This window comes from Montipora foliosa, chromosome 2, assembly GCF_036669935.1.
Source record: "Montipora foliosa isolate CH-2021 chromosome 2, ASM3666993v2, whole genome shotgun sequence".
NCBI lineage: Eukaryota > Metazoa > Cnidaria > Anthozoa > Scleractinia > Acroporidae > Montipora > Montipora foliosa.
In genome coordinates, this window is record NC_090870.1 from 29418649 (window position 1) to 29440172 (window position 21524).

Below are 21524 nucleotides of genomic sequence, written 5' to 3' on the forward strand. Positions count from 1 at the left end.
CCCCCCCTCACTGTGAGGTACTATTGTTCGTGTTTCATTGGACGAACGATGTATTCTCTCTGTTATTTGCTTTTCTGATTGGTTGGTTGTGTATTTCGTACGAATTCTACGCGGGCGTTTTCCATGTGCAAATCTCAGCATGTATGAAATAAAAAAATGATCTTCACCAAAAGATGCCTGAACAACGGCTGCGGAAATTTTTCCATTAAAACTGCCAAAAATCTCATCCCCACGTAAAATAATGGATACGTTCTACCTACCAAGATCTTCACAATGTTTTCCAGTATATCCCGTTTTGCATTTGCAGTAGTGGGTATTATCTGCTGCGTTGATCGCACACTTTCCGTGCGGAAAACACAAATTTCCATAGCAGTCATTCTGTGGAATGTAAAAGTACATTATTTGTATCATGAATGTCGCTGATGTGATGCCGGCGAGACATATAACCATTCACGGTATTCATATGCAAATAAGTGGCCTGGTATTCTGCAGTTTAGCCTTGCCAGGTAGGTAGTGTTTTCCCTTTTTCTCAGAAAATTAAGTAATCAAAGTCCTTTCGTTACAGGCAAAATAGGGTTATGCTTAATACAGTTCTTTCTCCATTGTGATTAATTAAAAGAACGCCGGCAGTTTTTAGGTAACACAGTGAGGAAATGAGGTCGTTCTAACTGAGCAAAAAGAGGTAACAAACCAACACGTCTGATTGGTTAATGAGAGAGCCAAGCAAATGCGAGCCTCGTATAGCACAAAATTGAATTCAAGATTCGTGATGAGCAAGCGTTGGCTTAACACAATCTCGAATGCAAAGGCTCGTCCAATTTTGTCGGCCTTTTAAATCAATGTACGCCTGCTAATTATTTATTCCAAATTGCACTCGATATCATTTGTTTACCTGTACAAACTACACAGGGAGCAGTGAAAACGCCTATCACAACTGACTATGGAACTTACAATACTAGCTAGGGAATCACCTGAAAGAACTATTGATAAGCCGTGAGAACTTAACTTTCCCATGACATAACTATGAAGTGTTTTGTTGGCAAAAATGAATGAAACAAAATCACACAACACTGTTCATAGTTTAAGTACAAAGAAAGGTTCGTTTATACAAACGTTGGCCGTGTAGCACTTATATTTTAAACAGAGTTAACAGGAGAGAGTGTAGTGTAAGGTGAAGTGCTAGATTTTTCCTGTTAACTCTGTTTAAAATATAAGTGCTACACGGCCAAAGTTTGTATAAACGAACCTTTCTTTGTACTTGTACATGTTAATTGCCGTGACTTTAACATCTTCAGTTCCCACGGCCTGCTCCCGTCTGACCTTGTAGCTCAGTCGGTAGAGATGCGGAGATCTAACCGGAAGGTCGTGGGTTCAATTCCTACCCTGGTCAGAGTTTTCTCTGTCCTTGTGTGGGCCTAGTTCCATCAGTAGGGCTAACGCTCACATGGTTCATATGGGATAGAAATCTAGCACTTCACCTTACACTACACTCTCTCCTGTTAACACTGTTCATAGTTTGTTTAGCTAAAACAAACGCACTAGGGCTATTGTGAGCCGAGGTCCCCAATAGGTTCTTCGGCCGGCCATCCCCACCAAAATTCCCGGTCCCACTTTGGATCCGTGATCCCGACGGTCTTTATCAACTCATTAACATCCCTGTCACATTTTCTGGATTCCTTTACCTCAAAGACAGAACCAAAACGAAGGCATTTATTGCATGGTTTTATCGTATCATCACCTTCCTCACCCTGGTTGCCGTACACCTTGCTTGAAATAAGCCTGATGGGATTATTGGCTGCTGTTAAATGTCCTTTCGTTATAACTTTTTGTCTTGCTCTTTCTTTCTTGTTTCGCCCTGTTTGCAAAGTAACTTTCTGCACTTTGCCCGATTACTTTTAAAAAGTAAAACGTGCCGCATGCATATGTGTGCCTGTTTTTGTAGTCTCCATCACGGTGCGAAAAAATATTTAAATTTTAGAGTGGATCTTAGATCTTATATAGTTACTGTTGGGGCTACGAACAGTCTAGAAACATAAAGAAGATATACACGATGTAGTTTGATGAGGAAAAACCACAGATCATCCAACGTGGACAATAGCCCTGATGGAGCTCGCAAAACGTGAATGGTTTGCACTGATATTATGTGATCGTTTTAGGCAGTTGTAAAGACTGAGACAGCTTCAGGGGTATTTTTCATATCATGTCACCGAAATTTCCAGGATCTCGATTCTTATAATAACAGCGCTATCTACCTAATCCCATATTTAAACTTCCCGTATCCCGGGTAGCGTTCCTAAAGATAATACTTTTTTCACCAAATCCCGAAAAACCATTTCATTGTAGACCCTCTATTAACGGTTAAATTACCTCTGTTCCTACATAAATAAACCCGTCACTCGGTTTTAGGTCATCAGGATGTTGTTTGTGGTCTGAATCACTTAGTTGGCAGACGGAATTTCCAAAGTTGAAAGAGAGACAGGCGTCGTCAAGGTAACATGCAATACGGCAGGTGTCCTTTCCGTCAAGGCTTATTATATTTTTGATTACATGATTCATCAGAGCTTGACCATGAATTGCTGGAATAAATTCCAGTATCCTGCAAGCCTCTGTGAGATGAAAAGATAGTTCATCAAATAATGCATTGAAGTTAGTTAATCAAAATCTCATAACTGGAAAACAAAAAAACTAATCAATAATAAACGAAGTAAGAAAGAAAGAATTAAAGAAAACGAAGTGCAACACAAAACCTAGGGCGATGCCAAGTCGTTGATAAAGCGCTTACTGGTAACCTCACCGCGCTAGACAGCGAATTGTAACACGCAAAATTTAAAAAAGAAACGTTAGTGGCGTAGACGTTGAAGCTGCCATCGAAATTTGGTAATTAGTTTCCTAATTAATTGAGTGGGACGTTAAAGAGCCAATACATTTTGCACAAAGGAAAAGAGATATGTGGTATTCTATTTGACATAATACTCAATCTGACTGAAATAATAATAATAATAATAATAATAATAATAATAATAATAATAATAATAGTAATAATAATAATTATAATAATGATAATGATGATGATGATTATGATGATGATGATGATGCAAGGCTGGCTGTACAGCTATGAGAATATAAATTTCTTGTTTTTCCAATATTTCGTCAGGTACGGCCTGATTTTTTCAGAGAGTTACATGATTTGCCGCTACAATTTTTTGGACTGCAAATATAAGCCACTAGAAAATTAGGTGCAGGATTATAGTTATGTTTTGATGTACCAGTGTGCACGAACGTCACAGATATATATTATTTACAATTGTTTATACCTTTCATTGATTGAATTAATTTTGTTAACTATGGAACCAGCTGGAAAAGCGTTTGTATGTCAACGAAAGATAATCGCGGGTCCGCAGTATCAATGCAGTATTTATGACCAGAAGAAAATGAATTGCTTAAATTGTGTGAAAACGAATTGATGAAATTGTCCACTGAGATAAGTACGAGGATCCCTTCTCCTTTTCCTTTGGAAAATTATTTTCTTTTGTTGTGACCGATAGCCCCAGATTGGCCCCAGAGCATATAATTTTCACTATTAGAATTTTCGTCAAGCGTTTATTTTAATACGAGGAATTGATTTTCCATGACTCAGTCTTACGAATTAAAGGGGTGACGAATGGTACCTCGAAAAACGTGGGTCTCGGAAAATTTTAGCAAGATCTCGAAATCTCGAAAGCGTTTTGGATAAGTCTCGAAGTTTCATTTTTGCATGGTTTCTTTTTACCTTTTTTGAGTCTCGAAAATTTTTACCAAGGAGTCTCGGGCTCGGATTTTTAACTAGGATCTCGGCGTCTCGGCGAGTTTCGGATTTTACCATTCGCCACACCCAATTAAAGCAATGACCCTCTCCCTCTCTGCAATCCGCTTATTTTATTCTTTAAAAAGAAGAGATCGTTTACAACGCAGTTTTTTAAAAGGCACTGAAATTTTTCACATTACTCGTTAAATTTCTTTTTGAGTATATATTTACTCGCCCAATCGGCCACGATTTCTCCAAGTAGAAATAATATTAAGGACTTAACGAGTGTGTGTAAACGAAGCCCTTAGGGTATGTTTCTTTGGCAAATCCAAATCCGAATGTTTGAATCTTCCAATGGAGATTTTGTTTCTTTACTTTTCAGGATTTGGATGCCATACTGTTAGCTCTTGTTCTGGCACAAATAATTTCGATCTCATGTGACTGTCCGGAAACCAAATATCTCGTCGATGACAAACCAGGAATCAAACGCACCTTGCTTTAATACTGCTAGTCTTAGGTGTTTGAGTATCTTGACGTTTCGGCATTTTACGGTATGTTCTTTAAACACGATGTACAGTTTATGGCATCTAAAAGAAGGCAACAGTGAATCCCAACACAAAGTACCTAGCAAAGAGTCGAAGCGCTGTGGGAGTTACAATATCTGTCATTTCTTGAGGGTTAACCTAACCATTAGAGAGCTAAATTAAAAAGTAAGTTGACATCGAAAATTCACTTAAAAACAGAAATTGATGAAATCTAATCAAATTTTTCTTATTTCTTGAAAACCTTCTTTAAATGAATATTTGTTCACCTCAATGCCAGAATTAGAGAAACAATACCTGCTTTTCCATTTGTGTTTATGTACGATAAGTAAATAACCCACAAATATAGCGCAGTAGTTCCGACGAAGATTTGGTTTCTCATTATTCGCTTTTGAAGGTTCATCACCAGAGACCAAAGACAGTTTGCGCCTAAGTTGTGATTCCGTAATTCGTATTATTATATACATACTGAGATTTACCCACTGAAAAGGCGCGATATAAATTCGGTTCATAAGCTGGTCTAAGAACCCAACAGCCAATCAAATGGCCCGTATCGCTTTTTCCACTTGTGAGGAAACTGAACGATACGTCCAATCAGGTGCCGCGTATCATGTTTTTTGACGTGTGAGCCTTAACAAGGTAATTTTCATTCAGCTGGCAGTGTTTTGCTTGTTTGAGAAATTTTAAGCCTTCGCAAGTGTGGAAGCTTAAAAACATGAACGAGAAAAGGTTTGTTGATCACGATACTTTGGTCGAGGATTACGTGGAAACTCTCGAAAACAAGAACACGAAAGAGAAAACGAAACGAGATGCGAAATTGCTGGAAACGTTTGAGAAACGAAAAGAGCGACGGTCCAGAAGTGCAAAACATAGAGGCCACAGAATTAAACAAGCACCTTTCGGACTTTATTCGTTCTGTGAGACGTAAAGACGCGGAGATCTAGAGGATTATGAGCCTTAAAGTTTAAGGTGCCTTGTTTCAAGTATTGAGGGACATTTGAAATCAGATATTTTCACATTCTTTGCTTGCTTTAATGTCAAATTTCCGGCACAAATTTAAGCCTGTGTTATAATCTTTGCATGCGTTTTTGACTTGAAGTCGTGTAACAGAGTTTTTTCTTGGTTTGTCATAATGATTAAAGACGATAAACAAGACTTTAAATCTCAGTATGTATATATAATAAACACAATAGCACATGTAAAGTGCTTTGTACAGTATTTACGCACTCGTTGTTTTTGTATCAGAAATCTCACTCGTTTGCTGCGCTCACTCGTTCGATTTCTGATACGTCAACAACTCGTGCATAAATACCGTACACCCGCACTTTCCATGAAGTATTCTCTATTTAAGTCATGTGGAAGAGTATGCCAAAACGTTGCTGAAAGTGATGAGCGATCATTAATAATTGAAATTGTTTGGGTTGGTCTTTCATGGTTTTCACCTGACGTCACAGCGGCCATGTTGGTGCACAGAACAATAGAGAGAAAAGTCTGTTATAATGCAAAACATGGGACATAATTTGCTATTGTTTTGCGCACAAACATAGCCGCCTCATTTCGTGATTGAAAAACCATCTATACCGGACCGGGATCAGAAATAAAGGACCTAATCGGAATAACAATGGTTTTTTTTTGTCCTCCGCCATTTTAGTCGGTGTCCTAGCGAGTTTGGACCCCCACCTCCCCCCCCGCCTAGATTTGTACCTCTGGTACAAATTCGCTAGCGGATTTGGACTCCCCGGTACAAATCCGCTAGGGCCCCCTGGACAGCCTTAATAGAGCCGAAGTGAGAGAGTGTTGTGTATGCAGAAAAACACTTCGAGCGCTCCAGAGAAAATTTAAAGTAAGGCAAGGTAAAGTGTGGGAGGTGCGGTGTCCTCGTGGTTAGTGCGCTCGACTCCGGATCGAGTGGTCCGCGTTCGGGGCCTGGCCGGGGATATTGTGTTGTGTTCTTGGGCAAGATACTTTACTCTCACGGTGCCTCTCTCCACCCAGGTGTATCAATGGGTACCGGCGTAATGCTGGGGGTAACCCTGTGATGGACTAGCATCCAATCCAGGGAAGAGTATAAATACTCCCAGTCGCTTCATGGTACGGAAACCGGAGATAAGCGATGGGCCTTCCTAGGCTCGTGACAGAGCCTTTACTTTTACCTAAGGCAAGGTAAGGGAACAAAGGCCAGTTATCACGTGACTTCAAGAACCAATGAAAGTGGGTGTTTTGATGTGTGAATCGTTGACGAGGCTATTTGTGATCCTGTTTTCGGAGGTGAGCGAAAACACATTTTTTCCATTTCTCTGACCATTGTGTTGTGCACACTTGCCTTGAGTGTTCTTTAATATTTATTTTCGAACCAGCGTTTTTACATTGAGTGAACGAACTCAATACTGAACCAACATAAGTGTTCTTATCGATCGATTTCGGCCCGCGTGCCATTGTCGAGTAGAGCAGTTTGTTTTTCGTTTTGTGACCTTTGAGTTAAGAACACATTTGACATAATTTTCAAACGAAATAATGTCTCTAAAGTACACAATTAAACAATCAATTTGACATATAATTCACGGCTGTATCTTGCAAAATAAAAATTCTATTAGTGAAACTTCATGTGTCACGCCATGTCTACCCATACGAACCATGTGAGCGTTAGCCTTACTAATAGAAACGGGCCCACACAAGGACAGAGAAAAACTATGACCAGGGTGGGAATTGAACCCACGACTTTCGGACTGGACTTCTCAAATGACTGATTTATGGCGGGGCGTAGCCTGGTTTTTCCGCTTAGCTACGCACAGGAAGGGGGTCTAGGTGCATGCTCCCCAAGAAAAGCTGTATTTTTAAGGCCTCGGAAATGCCATTTTTCATGTTTTTCAGAGGGAAGTTTCGTAAATCAAAGGATGAAAAAACGCTCATTTTTCAGTAACTTTCTTGTTTATCTGTCAACCTTTGGTACTACTGAATAAGTATATATTAGTATCACCCAACTAGTGGACTAATGCAAATCCTGCATTTTGATTGGCTACGCCACTAGAGGACTATTTAACAATTATTCCATAAGCGCGCGTTGGATATGAGATGGTAAATAGCCAACGAGGCGCGTAGCGCCGAGTTGGCTATAACCAGTGTCATATCCAACAAGCGCGAATGGAATAATTGTTTTATTAAATTCCTTCAATTCCAAAAATTTGGAAGTACGAAATACGAGCGGAAAAAGCGAGCAAATCCGAGCGAAATCGAAAAAAACTTGATGAGAACTGATGCGATGTTGTGTAATACCTTGTTGTCAGACAGACGCAGGCTCATCACAAAAACATTTGTTGCCTTTTCGCGTACCTCTAAACGTCGGAATTGATCCAAACTTTCCACAAAAAAAGTTTTTTTTCTCCTTTTTGGCTTTATTCAAAGAGAAATTTGGCATTCCGACAAAAACATTTTTAGTTTAGCAACGCTTAACGCAATCGTTTACCATATAAGGTCAAACCAAGGTATATGAGCTGATAACCGAGATTGAGTGAACCAATCAGAGCACGCGAAATGCATTATCCGAAGTTGAGAATTTAATAATTATTAATAGTCCTCGAGTAGTGAAAAGCGTTACGCTTTCTTTCGTTTTATTCCAAAATAAATATTTCTTTAACTTGCATTTGCTAACTTTATTATTGTCTTTTCTGTCCGACTAGTTGGGTGATCCTAAAACAATTAGACCCTTCGCCCTCAAGGGCCCTTGCGGGCTATGGGTCTAATTGTTAATTAGACTAGTGTATTATAAATGCTAAATGTGGCTACAGGAAAAGGGTGAGATGTCTCCCTTTACGACAGTAATATAAAATAAATAAATAAATAAATAAATAAATGAAGAAAGAAAGAAACAAATTTAAATAGATGTTTTTTAGATTTTCGAGTTGCGCACGCGCGTACGTGCGTATATGGTCGCTACGTCCCTATTATGATACTAATGATAATAGAAAGGATATGAGTAAGGCAGTCTTTGATGAGAGAGGCGGGGACTTTGTCGTAACATGGAGATTTGTTGTTAGGTGTGGCTATAACCACTTTGCGAACTTTTGAACAAAGGACTAGTTTGAATTCAAATATTTCGTCATGGTCACCATTAGGCAAGCCCATAATGGGGTAACAAATGAATGAAGGGGCAGTTTCTAAAGAAAATGTGGTGCTGCGTCGGTGGGGAAGTAGTATACAAAAATTTGGTTTTATCAACGGAGTTGATAATGTAAATTGGCCACCGTACAGAGATTCTAAAAGCTGACGTTTCGAGCGTTAGGCCTTCGTCAGAGCGAATCGGATTCGCTCTGACGAAGGGCTAACGCTCGAAACGTCAGCTTTTAGAATCTCTGTACTGTGGCCAATTTACATTATCAACTCCGTTGATAAAACCAAATTTCCATAATGGGGTAGTCAGGTGTTGCATAAACCCTGAAAAATTCAGCTTTTTAAAAAAAATTCACTGGAGCTTCTCACTCACGGATACAAAGAAGTGAATGAACTCCTCAGCTACGGTAGACTTAATATACTGAAGATCAGGGTTTGACTTTTGTGGTAAGGCGCGACGTATCGTTTTCTACAATGAAGAGCTGCTAATTTTGTTGGTTAGAATCTGTTGGTTGTAATATTCGGACTCGATATGTTTAAGGGCAGATTTAGTTTTCCAGCGTTGTTGTTTGAAAGCATTGCAGTCATTGATGGATCCGCTGTTACGAACAATCTAGCTTGTTTAGTTTGTTCCTGGCTGTCATTAATTGTATGATTTTATGTCTTTGATTTCCAGCCTCGGCATCATGTGTAGATTGAGGTTTTTCTCCGGGTACTCCGGCTTTCCCCTCTCCTCAAAAACCAACATTTGACTTGATTTGCGTGAATTTGTTGATTTAAGTTTACAGTGTCCCTAGTCCTGTTCCGGGACTCCCTCTTACCCCGCCCTGAAAATGGGCCTGGAACCCAGGTGGGAAAAGAGAGAGTCGTGTATTACTTGCAGGCGCATGCTCGGAATGAGCCAATCATATTGCATTAGATGCCGGGCTGGATATGTAAATAAAAGGAACTTAGAAACTCCGATAAAAAATCGTATATGAAAATTACTGTGTGATTTGCAGTATCAGGAAAGAGAACATCTAAATTATGCCTCGTCATGACCAAACGAGGTGAAAAAACCCCGATTGCAGTGATGTTGAAAAATTATTTGCCGAATAAAAGTAAAGACTGAGAGAAGATCGCAATAAATCGATGCAAAAAAAGTGAAAGAAATATCCGTGAGCAAACCGCAACTGTACTTTCACAAAACAAACATGGCCGACTTTAAAAAGGCGGGAAGTCGACACGCCTGAAAAGACCAATGAGAAGTCACAGGACTCCCAACAAAGGTAATAGCTAAAACAGGGTGCCCATGACTAGGAACATACAGCTTTCATACTTGTCCTTTGATTACTTTTTCCGTAAAAAGTTGTGTTATAGCCCGCATGAATGGAGCCTCAATTGACAAAAAAATTGATCTTAAAAATAGCTCGGTCTATGAAAACGCCGTGACACAAACATATACAAGTTAAATACTCCTGGCCGAACGTATTGATAAGGACATTTTTAACTTTGTTTTTTTTTAATTTGAATTTTAGGACAACCTCAAACAAATCCGTCAGCCGAGCAAGTTTGCAGTACTGGCCGGCGGATTTAGAACGGACTCATAACAAGGTTAGTTGGAATGCTCAGCTGCCCACGTCCACTTTTTTCTGGTTAGTGACGGGGAGGGGCTGGGTGGTGGAGATTGTTTGAGGTGAGGTCAAGGGGACGAATGAGTCGGTTTGGACTTCTGCCTCAAAGGCCTATGATCCTCGCCCTTATTTTGCAAAAAAAACCAATACTTTGGTTTTACTGAGAATATGAAGCCAGAATCTTAAGACAGTCCGCGAAGCAGGAGAGGCCCTTTAGCTCAGACGTTCACACCTTCAATTATTTTGTAATATCCTGTACCATTTTGAGGTCTTTTAGTTTTTTAAGCTTTGGTAATTAATTCTACCCTGGGTTCCAGAGGCTATTTTCTCGCTATGAAATAACCTCTGGAATCCAGGGTAAATTAATTCCATACATGTCCAATACTCCTACATAATGAGATTCCTGGTACGTCACAATAGACATCACAAAGTGTCACAAACTGTCACAAAGTGTCCCGCTCTTTAAGTCTCGCAAAACTGTTACTATTTTTCAGAGGATTAAGGTTGGGGACTATTGGACAACCCTCATTAATTCAGTTTAAAGATAAGAAACACGCTCTTGAGTAAAGGTGCACGTGATCACCTTGTGTCAAGTGAATGAACCTCCAGAAAGAATGTTAATTGTTCGTCGTTTTCAAAGTAAAACAACGTACGTTTTAGCCAAGAAACTTCCGTCTTTGGTTTTTTTTATTTTGTTGTAATATTTAACTGAATATTTACATCTCATCTGTCGGGTCAGGAAGCCTTCTTTGTTGGGTTCTTGAGAAAGGTATCTATTGTGACTTCAGGGTGAACTCCTGGGGGTGAACTATTTACACAATCGCAAGGTTGAGAGGCCATGTAATTGAAAATCTAAACATCTATGAGATACAAAAAGAGACTTGCGAATTATCGAAAATCACAATGCTCACAAGCACAAAAGCAGAAGAAATAGTTAATAAATATGAAGTTTGTTACTATCTGAATGTTTTTGTGTTAGGGTAAAGTGATATATTGTCACTCAAATGATGTAATGCCATGACACTGAAAATTCGCAAAAAGCGTGAGTTTCATGTAAACAATCTTCGCACTAGTAAGTCGTAGCAATAAATTGAATTAACCAGGAAGTTAAAGAAATATTGTTGCCTTCCCAAATAAACTTCATTTTACACTACAATGACGAAATCATTGTCAGAGAAATACAAAATTTCTGTCTCCTCGCGTATCACATTTCAACGCACGTATGCAAATTTGTTAACTCATTTTCACCGCGTCCTGATTCCCGCGAAATTTTTATATTAATATTAACAAAAATATTATTTCTCATCAAGCGTTGCATCTTTTATGTTCAAATAACCTCTTAAAATAGACTTTTAAACGATCTATCCGCACATATATTTTCATAATTTAATATTCTCTGTCAAAATTTGCACAACGATCAAAATACACAAATAGCAACGCACGCAACAAATTTAGTCGCATTTACTTCTTCGTCGAATTCTCATGCTTAACACATGAATTTTTAGATATTGTGCTACATCTAGATTTTGTCAAGCGTTGCATCTTTTATGTTAACATACCGCTAATTGCTAGGAATTTTGATCAGCCCAATCGACGCGTAGATAAGCCTGGTTCCCACTTGTGCGATAAGCACGAGCACAAGCGTAAGCTTAATTAATTAAGAAAAAATGTGTGGGAACGGGCGTAAAATAAGCATAAAATCAAGCTTAAGCACAAGCACAAGAAAAGTAAATTTTCCTTTTAATTTTCCTTTTCTTGTGCTTGTGCTTATTTCACAAGTGGGAACCGGCGTGAGTTAAGCAAAAGCACAAAGACGACGATTCGCACGCCATCTTGAATCTTACTAGATATTACGCTTGCTTATGTTAAATTTCCTCCGCTTGTTTCACTATGTGGACATTGTATAACACTCATGCTGCTGGTTATCGCACAAGTGGGAGCCAGGCTTTAAGGTAATTAAAACGGCAAATGAAAAAACAGGAAATGATTTCGATTTCGACGTTAATTAAAGCTTTCTGTTTCATAGTCATGATCAAAATTGTCCAGATTTTCTGTTGGAAATTGAGCGGGAACCACCCACACGCTTCCTTACCCATAAAGTGCAAAAGTTCATAAAAAAGCGAACTGTAACTAGGATTTTTTTATGAATGGAAAGCGGGTAATAGGGATATAAATTGATACCTTAACTGATGAATTAGACTGAAGTGATGTTTAGCTAATTATAACATGCAAACAGGAAGCTTTTAGTACATGTGAATAGCTTATAGGGCCTAGTCTTACTAGAGGACAATTACGATGTTGTTTTCAGATTTTTGTAGACAGATTGCATGTGAAATCAACCAGGGACAAAACTTTTAACTCAAAAGCATACTTGCGCCAGGGAATTAAGAGCTTGCAGTTGATGGAGCTGGACTTGCTCAGGGTTCTCCCGAAAATTTAAAGTAGACAGAGAAAAAATTCACGTAGCCGGCGAAAATAGCTTTCCTTGCCCAGACAGCCCCACAAAATGCATATACATTAACTTTCCCTGAGTAGCCGCCTCCATAGCGTGTGAAAAGTACATGTTTATGGATAAAGCTAATAATTATTTTGTCAAAAGTTATTTAGTGTAAAATTCATTAACAAAACAAGTCTTGGTCTTATCGAAAAATTATATTCCTTCCTGCCTCTGTGATTTTTATAAATTCTGCATGCTATAAACAGGTATAGAAGAACAGAAAGCACTTTTTTCTGTATAAGAAACTCAGTAGTTTTGTTCTTGAACTAATTATAGAAACTGTAAATACATGTATACATGTACTAGCTGTAAGAGTTAAAATGTCATCAAAGTGAGCTAGGTCTCTGACAATCAACATGCTTATTTTCTTGTCTTATACATTTTTCAGTTTTTTTCTGCCTGAAGCCATCTCTTGAATTTATAGTGAATACTGAGCCTTTACTGACATGTATGAGAAACAAAGTCCTGTTAATGCACTTAAGAAGAAAATCACAACCCTTGCACACAAATGTAAAGCACAATCAGACAGTGATGAGGACGAAACAGACTGTGCTAGAAATATTGTTTTATATGACAATAAGGATTGCAATTGTTACATGCTTAAATTTACTAATAATTGTTGTATTACTGTTTTAGGGTTCATTGAAATTTCCATGAACCCTTTCTGGAAATAATTTTCATATTACTGTTACCCTTTTGGTAAAAACATTTAAATTGGTTTCAATGTTAAAGGGTACATGGAAATTTCCATGGACCCTTTTGGTCAAGAATTTTTGAATTAGTCTCAATGTTACAGGGTACATGGAAATTTCCATGTACCCTTTTAGTAAAGAATTTTTAATTAGTCTCAATGTTACAGGGTACATTGGAATTTCCATGGAACCTTTCAAACAAATGGCATGGAAATCTCCATGAACCCTTTTGGTATAGAAGTTTTGAGTTAGTCTCAATGTTATGGGGCACCTTACCTTTATTACCCCTTTTGTAAAGGATCTTTGAAATTTGCCACAGTTTCTAGTTGAAACAATGTTTTTGCCTTTTTGAAGGATATTTACCCATTTTTGAGGTAGATATGCACTTCTGAATACAACAATTTGTGTCATTATAGGGATATTTGCCACACACAAGTGGAAAAATAAACCCTGCTATTTGCGTATCGTTACTGTTAATGGACAGGTAGTAAGAATATGCAAGAAACGATTTGAAATAAACCAAGTCAGATGTAAGCGCTGTTGGTCATTTTAGTCAATGTAACTGCTGATAAAGTCTGTATCGTTCTTTGAAGTATGGTCTCGAGGGAGACAGAGGATTTTAAGCAGCACTCGTGCGTGTGTTTCTTTTACTCGACTAGTTGATAACAGATAGGCACCCGTCAGGGTTCAAATTACATAAGGTCGATAACTATGTGATATATGTGTAACTGATTATATAATAACGTCACAAAGTCTGAAGACTTAAATCAATGGACAATTTTGCGGTTAAGTGTACGATTTTTTTCTGTCTACCTGGAAAATATTAAGGTAAAAAGTTGCATTCTTTTCCAAATTTCTTACTTCAGAAAATCGCAACTTAAAAAATTACGTGTTCAATGGACGAATGTAAAAGTTCGCCAAAGGTGCGACTTGTAATATATGTTCGCAAGTTTTTGTTATTAAAAGAAATGACGTCAACGGATGAACACAGCAAAAACATCAGCTAGGCCCATGTCTGTGAAAAGAAAATAGATAACAGTTGGGTTGTTAATCGATAAAAGAATGTATATTATTTTATAACAAAGAGAAGTAAAATGCACGAGCGCAGTTAAGTCCAGAGTCCCATAAGTAATTTTTTAATTTGACGTTTTAAGACAAACTTACGACACTTAAAACATAAGAAGCATATAAATATCAGAAAAAGGAATCGAGACTATTTTCTTGTGCATGTACATGTGATCGTGTCGCGAACCGGTACCGTGTATAAAGGCCTGGCCAAACGCTCGCGACATTTCAACGCAACATCTTGCAAAATTGTTGCATGATGTTGCGACATGTGTTGTTCAATGCAACATGTCGATGTTCATGTGCCCCAGCCCCAGGCGCGCAACATAGTGGACCTAGCGCGCATGCCCCACTGCAACAATGTTGCCTGAACGTGCCGGGCCAAACGAATACAACATCATGCAACATCCAAAATGTTTGCACGAAAAATTTAACCGTTTTCAAAAACATACCACAACATATCGCAACACGGTGGCCAAACGTTTGCGGCATGTTGTGCCCAACAATGTTGCAGTATGTTGCGTTGAAATGTTGCGTGCGTTTGGCCAAGCCGTAACAAAAAGTCACTAGTTTTTCTGGTGGCAGCGAGTTAAGAATTAGGGACAAAATAAGAAGGGGGAGGGGAGAGGAAGGGAAGGGGGGGGGGGGGGGATGGCCGCCAGTGCCCTCATTTTTTCATGAATCTTTTTCGTTCATTCTACTGATTTTTTTTCGAGTGGTATTTCCTCCAAAGCGGGGTGAGGGAGGTGTGGTTACGCTGGAATTCCTTCATCCCCTTCCTGCCTAATCCCCCAGGGAACAAACACGAGTCGATCCAGAAATCTTTAGATGCAAAATTGGGATTTGTTAGACTCACCCGGTGAGTTATACACGGAAGATGAAGTTGTGCTGCTGTAAAGGATGCTCAGAGAATTTTCTTTTTCAAAAGCACATGGGTTATCATGTTTGCTGATCATTAACCAGCCTGCATCCCTTGCACAGGTATCGTACTTCTTGGATATCTCAAAAGAGCGATCAGAATTCTCATCGATTGGTTTGAGATCAAAGTGCCGCAGTTCTGATTCACTTTTGAGGTCATCCCACGTTGAAAATTTGAGATTTTCCTTGGAAAACCATGCGGCACTGTCATTAACGGCATTAAAAATGAGAGAATGCACTTCTTGACGATCTTTGTAGATTGCAACACGAACCTGCAAAATGATAACAAGAACACCTTGAGTAAAAGATGTTGGGGTTTTCAATTGGCTGGCGCGGAATCAACACCAAAGGTAATTACTTTACTCAATCACAACATATACCGAAAAAGAGGATTATAATCAAAAGCCATGCAACTCCGCCAGCTAAAGTTTCCGCCTGAGCAGGACTTGATGATTTCTCAACGCAGCAACGAGAGTGGAGATTACTTAAAAACTTCCGAGTTTTGTTAAATAAACAAAGTAAAAGATGGATGTCCAAAACTTTGGACGATGTTTTTCCAGGTATTTAGACCATGCATATGCTACATGACGAAATGGACGTCCCATGTTTCGATACTTAAAGCGACAGTTCTCCCAACGTCGCAAGACCCCGCGAATACGTCTTGCAGGTACGCTGCATTGACCAATAATCTTTTCTGGTCAAGAAGCAGCACAAAAGGATTGTTCACGATGGCGATACAGGAAGTTGAGAGATGTCGTAAAAAAAGCCGTGTGATATCTTTAGTTAATTTTTCCTACCTGCTTGGGATTGAAAGTGTTCCAGTTTTGAGAAAGTACCAGACGGTTTTTATAGTGTCCAGGAAAAGTTGAAGATGAATCCAGGGCGGCCATCACATTCTCAGAATGTGTTTCTGGTGATTTCCACATCTCCGCAACGTACAAAGGCTTTGCGTTTGCAACAACTTTAAATACCATCGTCCAACCTGCAATTATTAGTAACAAAAGTCATCTATGTCACTGGAAAACAAGAAACGTTTACAAATGATCTACGCCAGACGACCAAGTTAGTCATTCGCAGAAATGGGTCAGTTCCTGAGGTTTTGAACTTTTTGTTCACTTTTTCTGAAGCAATTTTTTTTCTTCAAATTTCAATGCAAAGCAGTTTGCAATGTTAAAGGCGGGGGTATACCTACCCTGGTTACCAGAGGTTTTTCTCGCTTAGAGACTTGACCGACACCGGAAACTGCGCAAGAAAAACCACTGGCAACCAGGGTAGGGTATACCCAAATTTTACTAAAAAATGCGAATTAAAAGATGCAAAATCAGAGTGAAAAAAAATTCGCATTTTAAATATCTTAAAAGATATTTAAGTTTGCGAAGGGGAAAGAGTTTTAACCAGCTTTCCCTATTGTATGTCATTAATTTCGATTTTAAATTTCCCGCTACCGTTTGTTGATTTGGTTGTCATAGCAACGGAAACAGCGTCGGTAACTTTTCCAGTCGTTTTGGTCGCGCGTCAACGGCTTTCCAGGCAGCATTTGACTGGGGACACTGCATTCACCTTATTTGAAGTAATATACGGCTAAGAAGAGCTACCCTAACATAAAGTACTTCCCGAAAATACAAAGCTGAGTTAGTTGAGCGAAATAGAGACGGCCTCTACCTTTACGAATTGAATATAAGAGTCATATATCGGCGTAAAATTAACTGAGAATGGACGGTGACAAAGCGAGAACCGCCTACAAACGAAAAAGGAAAGGAAAATAGAGCGTGACACTAGAGCGTGTACAAAGACGTGCAACTAAATTCATTCTGAAAACTGACTTATGTTATCCTGAGAGACTTGTCAAACTAAAACTTTTACCTCTAAAATATAGAATAGAGATACTGGATCTCTGTTTTTTCTTTAAATGCCTGAAAGGTTATATAAATGTTAATGTTTCGTCATATGTGAATTTTAAGACACCAAAATATAACATCAGAAATTATAGTGAAGCTACGCTGGCGAAAGGCCTTTTTAAAACTAATGTCTTTAAGTTTTCTTTCTTTAATTGTAGTGTAGACCTGTGGAAAGGATTTTCATCCCTGGTGGATTATCCACAAGACTGGCATCCACTGCCAAAGACAATGGAAGAAAGAGGAAGACAGATCTGCAAGCGAGTACAAAAGAAAAGAAACGCCGTCAAGGAGAGCAGCTTCTGTGCACCCGCCGGGAAGAAGCTCTAAGAGAAGCTGTAGGCTTCTAAAATGATTGTAGAAGCCTCAAGTATTAAAATTTGAAAGAGAGGGTCATTACTGTGGCATAATTAATGAGAAATTCAATTTGTAATAATCACTTTTACTTTGAAGTCATTTTTCTCCTTGCGCATGTTTTTAGTCTTCAGGAAAAGATATCTCAAGATCGATTTATCCAACTGATATGATATTTTCAGGGCTTGTTGCTGTCAATAATGCATATTATGGCAGTTATGAAGTAAAATGTGCCTTGAATTTTTTGGGTCAATTTTACTGAATCATTATTTTTACATGGTTTTATTATTTCTCAAATCTCTATGCTTAAAGCAACCAGCAGTCTGTCTTCTTTAAAATGACATAAAAACCTTTCAAGTTGGTCAATTCTAGCAGGAGATATCTTCTCAAGTGAGCCTTGGTACCACCAGGCAGGTGGTGCAATAAACTGTTACAATTTGCTTTTCAGGCATAAAATATATTTTTTCATATTCCTTAGTTCATAAGCTTTGTAGAAATGTATGGTTTTGTATAGTTTCAAGTCAAATTTTGGTCGTTAAAATTTGTTGAAAAAATACCCTTTTTTTGGGTGTACCCCCGCCTACCCGGGTTATAGACATACATGTGTCGAGGTTGATCGTGCGGCAAACATTTGCTAATTTTGTTACCTTCACGTACCTAGTGCGCACCGATTAAAACAAAATCAAAAGATCCAAAGGCAAACTTTTTGTCTAATTTGCTAAAATTTCTCTTTTGTGAAACTGTTTGAGGGCCGTTGGATTTAAATAATTACACAAGGAGTTTCAATTTCCCATGAGTCAACAGATAGAAGATTGGGCTCATTGTAGCGCAAGGTTGAGCAGTATTTTGCATTGCCCACAAAAAACGAGAGTAAAAGAAATCGAGTACCTCCTCCATCGCTTGTCTGATCACAGTAAACAGGAAGATGTCCAAAGCTGTCGTTCAGTCGAATATCATAGATTCCAGTAACTTTTGGATTTGGAGCTTTGGAGCAGTCAGTGACTAAAAAAGGAAAATATCATAGAAGAGGAACAAGGTTTCGTTGCATAACTAACGACAATTTTGCGTGGAATGATAGGACATTTGCATGATGACGCCATTTGACTACAAGTCCCAGAATCCTTCAGGTTTTGCTTGCCTCATGCATTAGAGGTATTGGTATTTTTACCCCGCTGGGAATACAAAACTTAAATAAGAACAGAAAAACAAACTGAAATCTGGTAGTTGTGGTCAAATGACGCTATCGTGAAAGTTGCCCATTCTTGAATGATTACCCTCATCCGGTCTTTTACTTGACACCTACTTGCATAGTAATGAAAGAAAAGGATGCTATAAGCTATTAATGCCTGCACTTTCTTCAAATGGCTTTTCGGTCCCGAGAAGTTTTCGCGACTTTTGAGAAACGGGCCCCAGAGTAGCATCAAAGTGATGCACGTCTGAGGATCAGGAGAAGAAATTAATTAGGAGGAGCACGCTAATTACTTTTTATTTTAATAATTGACTTTTAGGAAATTTCCACTATTTCAACATGAACAAGGCTGCCCTATTTTCATTAGCCCTTATGCTTATTCGGGGCAGCCTGTATGTACTCTTTTTAAAGAGTATTTTAAGAGTATAGGCTATCAAGAGAAAATGAGGGGACAGAGAGGGAGGCTCAGGGCGTTGGCCGGGATATGTCATGTCCACGAAAGTTATTTTTAGACGAGCGGAAGTCTTTGTTCTGTCTTCCGAGACGTCTGCATGCAGGCCAGACGTCCGCATGCTTTCAAAGTGGTGATCATATGAAAAGACTGAAAGAAATGTTAAGGATCGCTTCACTCTTTGGTCTATAATCCGCACTTTAAATGTAAGTGATATTTCGTATATGCAATCGCATGAGCCCGAGGGCAATTAAGGATTAATTACACGCGCATTTTCAAACTTGTCACAAAATTACCCAAGTCGCGAAGTGACGAGGGAAATTTGGAAACCTTGGAAATTACAAGTGAAATTAAACCTTCATTTCACGAGGGCACAATACGATTACATGCTTATCATGTACATACAGGGCAAAATTATTGAGGGAAGCCCGTTCAACGCCGCGACAAATGACAATTAACTCAACATGCTTTCATTGGGTTAAAGTTCAACTCAATAAATCGATGCTGTCAACAGAAGTGGAGCTTAATTTAATAAAACTGTATTTTACATGTGGACAAAAAGCTGTTTAATCAGAGCCAGAATCTGGAAGAAGATTCTCTTGTAACTTCGCTCGCTCTGGATAAGCAACCTGTTGACCAACCAGGATCAAGTAATCATAGTATACCATTTTCACTGTCAATACAACCACCGATCGCCTTCGCGATACTAAGTTATGGGGAGCGAGATTTTGCGGAGGCAGATGGTCGTAAGACAGAGATATATAGGGGAAGTATGCACGTGTCGCCGAAGGGGAGGCGGGAGGGGCAAAAAATTCCACACTGGACGAGAACGGCGTAACTTGGCGAAACAGACCAAAAACTAGAGAAAGTTTGCTTAAATAGGCAAATGAGTTCTCAGGGGACTTGAATAGCATGGTCTCCTAATCCCTGAGGTGTTACAAGGATACCGGCGTTGCGCACAGGCTAAATCCGTGCCTATTTTGACAGTGAAAATACCCTATTGATTACCAAAGGTGCCCTCGGGATTAAGATGAAAAATTCCCTCCGTCTCAACCAATCAGCATTCAGTAATTTTGCCCCGTGTGTGATCATTTCATTTATCAAATCCTTCACGGGAACGCATGAGCCCAACAAATTGACTTTCTCTCAAATGGTTGCTTCATAGTTCGGTTTGGTAGAACATTGCACCGGCATCGCAAAAGGTCATGGGTTCGAATCTTGTTGGAGACTGTTACTAAATTGCCCAACAGTGTGCGAGGATCACTTCTCCATTTCATATATAACCCGCAGTTAAATTATACATTTATTTCATTAACCGAGTCCTTCACGGGAGCACATGAGCCCAACAAATTGACCTGCTACCAACTGTGTGCTTCATAAATCAGTTGGTAGAGCATTGCACCAACATCGCAGAGGTCACGGGTTTGAATCCCGTCGGAGACACCTGAATTTTTCAGATGTCCATAAGCAACAATTGCTTTAAAAATTGTCCAGATTAGCGCAAGGATCAGTTCACTCTTTTCTTTCATAAAAAGAGACTCCCGTGATAGCTTTGTATCAACCCTGATGAAGGCACCAGCCAGGAGTTTCGTAAACGTGCGTCCTTTAAATTGTACCTTTTCAAGTTACGTTTATAATTCTTGAGACCAGGGGGCCCGTTTCTCGAAAGTCCGAAACTTTTCGGGGCATTTTCGGGTGTCACTATTCCTTTTGTATCTCAAGAATGGAGAGGATTTAAGTCGTCAAACTTCACAGACATATTTCTTTTAGTTAGCTTGAAAACATGTTAAAACGTCGTTTTTCCAAAGCAAGCGGTTGGCAGTTTCACAAATGGCTTTTCGGTCCCGAGAAGTTCTCGGGACTTTTGAGAAACGGGCCCCAGAGTAGCATCAAAGTGATGCACGTCTGAGGATCAGGAGAAGAAATTAATTAGGAGGAGCACGCTAATTACTTTTTATTTTAATAATTGACTTTTAGGAAATTTCCACTATTTCAACATGAACAAGGCTGCCCTATTTTCATTAGCCCTTATGCTTATTCGGGGCAGCCTGTATGTACTCTTTTTAAAGAGTATTTTAAGAGTATAGGCTATCAAGAGAAAATGAGGGGACAGAGAGGGAGGCTCAGGGCGTTGGCCGGGATATGTCATGTCCACGAAAGTTATTTTTAGACGAGCGGAAGTTTTTGTTCTAGCGGAAGCCTGTCTTCCGAGACGTGTGCGTGCAGTCTTGCCTCGCTCTCAGGTTCTTAGTGAAAAGAGAAAATGGCGGCGCAACGTGGAAGGCTGATGAATATTTATATTCATTCAAACATCAGACCGAAGCTGGCCTGCATGCGGACGTCTCGGAAGACAGAACAAAGACTTCCGCTCGTCTAAAAATAACTTTCGTGGACATGACATATCCCAAGGGCTGGAC

The 21524-nt window shown here is 39.2% G+C and overlaps 1 protein-coding gene across 1 annotated transcript in view; it reads right to left on the minus strand.

Annotated features, from left to right (window-relative positions):
• Nucleotides 1-13320: 13320 nt before the first annotated feature.
• LOC137990659 (uncharacterized) overlaps nucleotides 13321-21524 on the minus strand; it is an 18442-nt gene continuing 10238 nt past the window's right edge. Inside the window, exons 4-7 of the mRNA XM_068835783.1 lie at nucleotides 18356-18469; nucleotides 16016-16200; nucleotides 15157-15490; nucleotides 13321-14250 (exon numbers count right to left, since the gene is read on the minus strand). Of these exons, the coding sequence (XP_068691884.1) occupies nucleotides 14210-14250; nucleotides 15157-15490; nucleotides 16016-16200; nucleotides 18356-18469 (674 nt within the window). The 3' untranslated portion in view covers nucleotides 13321-14209. The remainder of the gene's footprint in view (nucleotides 14251-15156; nucleotides 15491-16015; nucleotides 16201-18355; nucleotides 18470-21524) is intronic.